The sequence below is a fragment of the Impatiens glandulifera genome, chromosome 1 (assembly GCF_907164915.1).
Source record: "Impatiens glandulifera chromosome 1, dImpGla2.1, whole genome shotgun sequence".
Taxonomy (NCBI): Eukaryota; Viridiplantae; Streptophyta; class Magnoliopsida; order Ericales; family Balsaminaceae; genus Impatiens; species Impatiens glandulifera.
Window position 1 is genome coordinate 111,422,631 of NC_061862.1, and position 3,227 is coordinate 111,425,857.

Sequence of the window (3,227 nt, forward strand, 5' to 3'; positions counted from 1 at the left end):
TCATTTTATATTTAATGTAATTCATCTTATAAATAAAATATTCTAATCAATTTATATCATATACCATTTTAGTTTCTAGTTTCTAAAATAAAAATCTCATTCTCCCATCATATATACCACTATAAATAGAACATCCATTGTTCCTAAAGCCATCACTACTCTTCCTCTCTTCTATCAACAATCATTTGCATCATCAAATTAACTAAAATTAATGGAGAAGAATCACCAATTTATTATCGGTTGTGTTGTAATAATGGCTGCTGCAATGGTTCTTCCTAACGTTGGCGCGGATGTTGTTTGTCAGGACCTTATCCCTTCACTACTTCCATGTTTAACCTATTTGACGGCGCCAGGACCCGCACAACTAGGTCCCGGTTGTTGTTCGGCGACTTTAAGTATAGCCGAGATTGCTCTACAATCTCAAGCCGACCTACAGGGAGTGTGCACATGTTTCAAATCAGTCGCAGATTCAGGAGCCTTCCATATTAACTTTGGCAACGCCAAAGCCATCACCAAGCTTTGCAACCTGCCCGTTAATATCCCTATCGACCCCAGCGTCGATTGTAGAACGTAACATATTTTTCTCTAATATTTCACTTACTTAAATATTCTTAAATTTAACATGCTACTAATTTATTAATTCTTTTTGTAGTATTACCCTTCCAAAGACTCCTCCATCTTCGGTTTCATTTCCTGCTCCGGCTCTGGCTCCAAGTCCGGTTCCTTCCCAAGTGTTTGATGAATTAAGTCCGGTTCCTTCCCAAGTGTTTGATGAATTGTTTCGTTAGAATTTCACGCAATCAAAACAAATTAAAGTAACACATGCATTTCTATGTGTATTTAATAACTTTATAATGTTATCAGATGTAACCTCCTATTCTATCCTAATAGATATATATTATATACTTTTCATTCCTATATATGAGCTTGTTACATGTGTTAAGTATATATATATAATTATATGGTACGAGGTACAACATATTAGGTATAAACTATAAGGAGGTACAAATTGTAAGGAGGTATAAAAGAGTATAATTTATATAGACTATTATTGTTTGGTTGAAAATATAAGATATTATATAAATTATATAGGTTTATAATTTTTTGTTTGGTAGATAGTATAAAATTTAAGTATAAGAATAAAATAATTTTTTAATTTTTTTTATCTTTGTTAATTATGTTTTTAATATTATTTTTAACTAACCTTTTTTATATTTTAATATATTTAAAATTTATTATAATTACTTTAAATATTACTATATTATATCAAATAAATAAATAATAATATAATCACGTTATTATTTTAAATTAATAATAATATATAAAAATAAATATATAGTATTATTTTATAATTTTGTTTAAAATATTAATGATAATATATATATTTTTAAATCATTGAACTAACCGTTAGAGATAATAATTATAATTAATAATAATATTATTATTATTTTTATACTACTAATTATAAAATAAACGTTAATTTTTTTTTGTAAAACTAAATAAAATTTAATTTTTTTTAAAATTTAAAATATTAAAATTTATAAAATAAGTTTGTTTTTTTTAAATAATATAAACTAAAATTAAAAATAATAAAAGCTTAATAATTAAACTTTAATTAAAAATTAATAAAAAGAATTAATGTTAATATTAAAAAAATAAGATTAAAAAATATTTAAAATAAATTAAAATTTTAATACCTTCCTGTAACGGGTGTAGGGTGTTACTATTTTATACCGTTTTCAGGTATAAGTTATACTAATTTTACTATACATATAAAACCAGTTCAACCAAACACCCTTATTAACAGTGTACTGTCTACCATAGAGTATAGAATAGAAGGAATTGTTTTCATAAACTATAAGATTATAGGTATTACACTATTACGTTTAACAATTAAACATATTTAATTGAACCGATCTATGAATATCTCTACTAAAATAAGAAAAATACAAAATCTACAAAATGATGAGAATACCTGATTTAAATAGTAAATTTATATATTTAAAATTTTATTTCGTACTATTAAAATATAAAAATAAGAAAAAAGAAAATTTATGAAATTTAATAAACTTTTACCTATTATTTAAATTGCAACTTCTATTCTATCTAGAATAAAATTGATTTATTATAGAATTTAAATATTTTCTTTAACAAGCTCTCGTTTAATATAAATCATTATACTATATGCTAAAAACTTTTCTTCCATCTTATTCACATGTTTCATAGCTGTAAATGATTTTCTGTAGTGGCGGTAGAAATTGGTAAGTAAAAATAAGTCGAATCAATCTATTAATCAAATTATAATTTTATGAATTATTTATTTCAACTAATTTGTGACACAATTCATTGACAGAAGACATATTTTAAAAATTCTCATTACAAGAAACATCAATTTTATAATATTGGAGTTGTAATTTCAAATAATGTATTTTTTGTCTGCTGAAATCTTCTAAATAATAATTTTCAATTAATTTGTAAATACATTCAACTTTAAATGATTTAAAATTTAAGTAACTCTATTATTTCATCACTAAATTTAGAAATCAATTCTTCCGGTTGAAAATATATATATAATTATAAAGACATTGTGTTACAGTTCACCCCTATCCAGTGGGTAACTAATTTTAACATCGTTTAGTTCTTCTTGGCGTTTGGTAGGGGTTACTAGTTATATAAGTATAAGTTGTAAAGAGGTATAAATTATATAGGGGTATTAAAATGTATAAATTGTATATATATTATTAATGTTTGGTTAGAATGATAAAAATGAGTATTAATTATATAAGTTATATAATTTTGTGTTTGGTTGATGGTATAAGAAAATAGTAAAAATATTAAATATTTTAATATTTATCTTATTTAATTTTATTATTAATTATATTTAAATTAATAAAAATATATTTAATTATCGTATAAATATTTTAAATAATAAATAATAATTCTATATGATTATATAATTTATATATATATATATATATTTAAATTCCTATAATTAAATAAATATTTATCAATAATTAATATTAATAAATATATAACAATAAAATCACAAATAAATTAATGGAAATGAATCATTTGCTTAAGCCTTCTATTTTGTTTGGTGTAGAAATAAATTGTTTTAAAATAAATAATAATTATTATTTTATAATTTAGTTTAAAATATGAAAGATAAATGTTTTTATTATTAAATTAATAAGTATTTAATATAAAAGATAATAATTATATTATTA

The 3,227-nt window shown here is 21.8% G+C and overlaps 1 protein-coding gene across 1 annotated transcript; it reads left to right on the top strand.

Moving 5' to 3' along the window:
• The first annotated feature begins 253 nt into the window (after positions 1 to 253).
• Positions 254 to 788, top strand: LOC124940519 (non-specific lipid-transfer protein-like). Its single transcript, XM_047481047.1, has 2 exons — positions 254 to 570; positions 653 to 788. The coding sequence occupies exons 1-2, from the start codon at positions 254 to 256 to the stop codon at positions 786 to 788; spliced, it is 453 nt and encodes a 150-aa protein (XP_047337003.1).
• Positions 789 to 3,227: the final 2,439 nt, after the last annotated feature.

Bases quoted from the DNA above. Each gene is read 5' to 3' on its own strand.
- LOC124940519 (XM_047481047.1), top strand. From the start codon at position 254: ATGGCTGCTGCAATGGTTCTTCCTAACGTTGGCGCGGATGTTGTTTGT. The intron at 571-652 runs GTAACATATTTT...TTCTTTTTGTAG, and splicing joins CCCAGCGTCGATTGTAGAAC to TATTACCCTTCCAAAGACTC.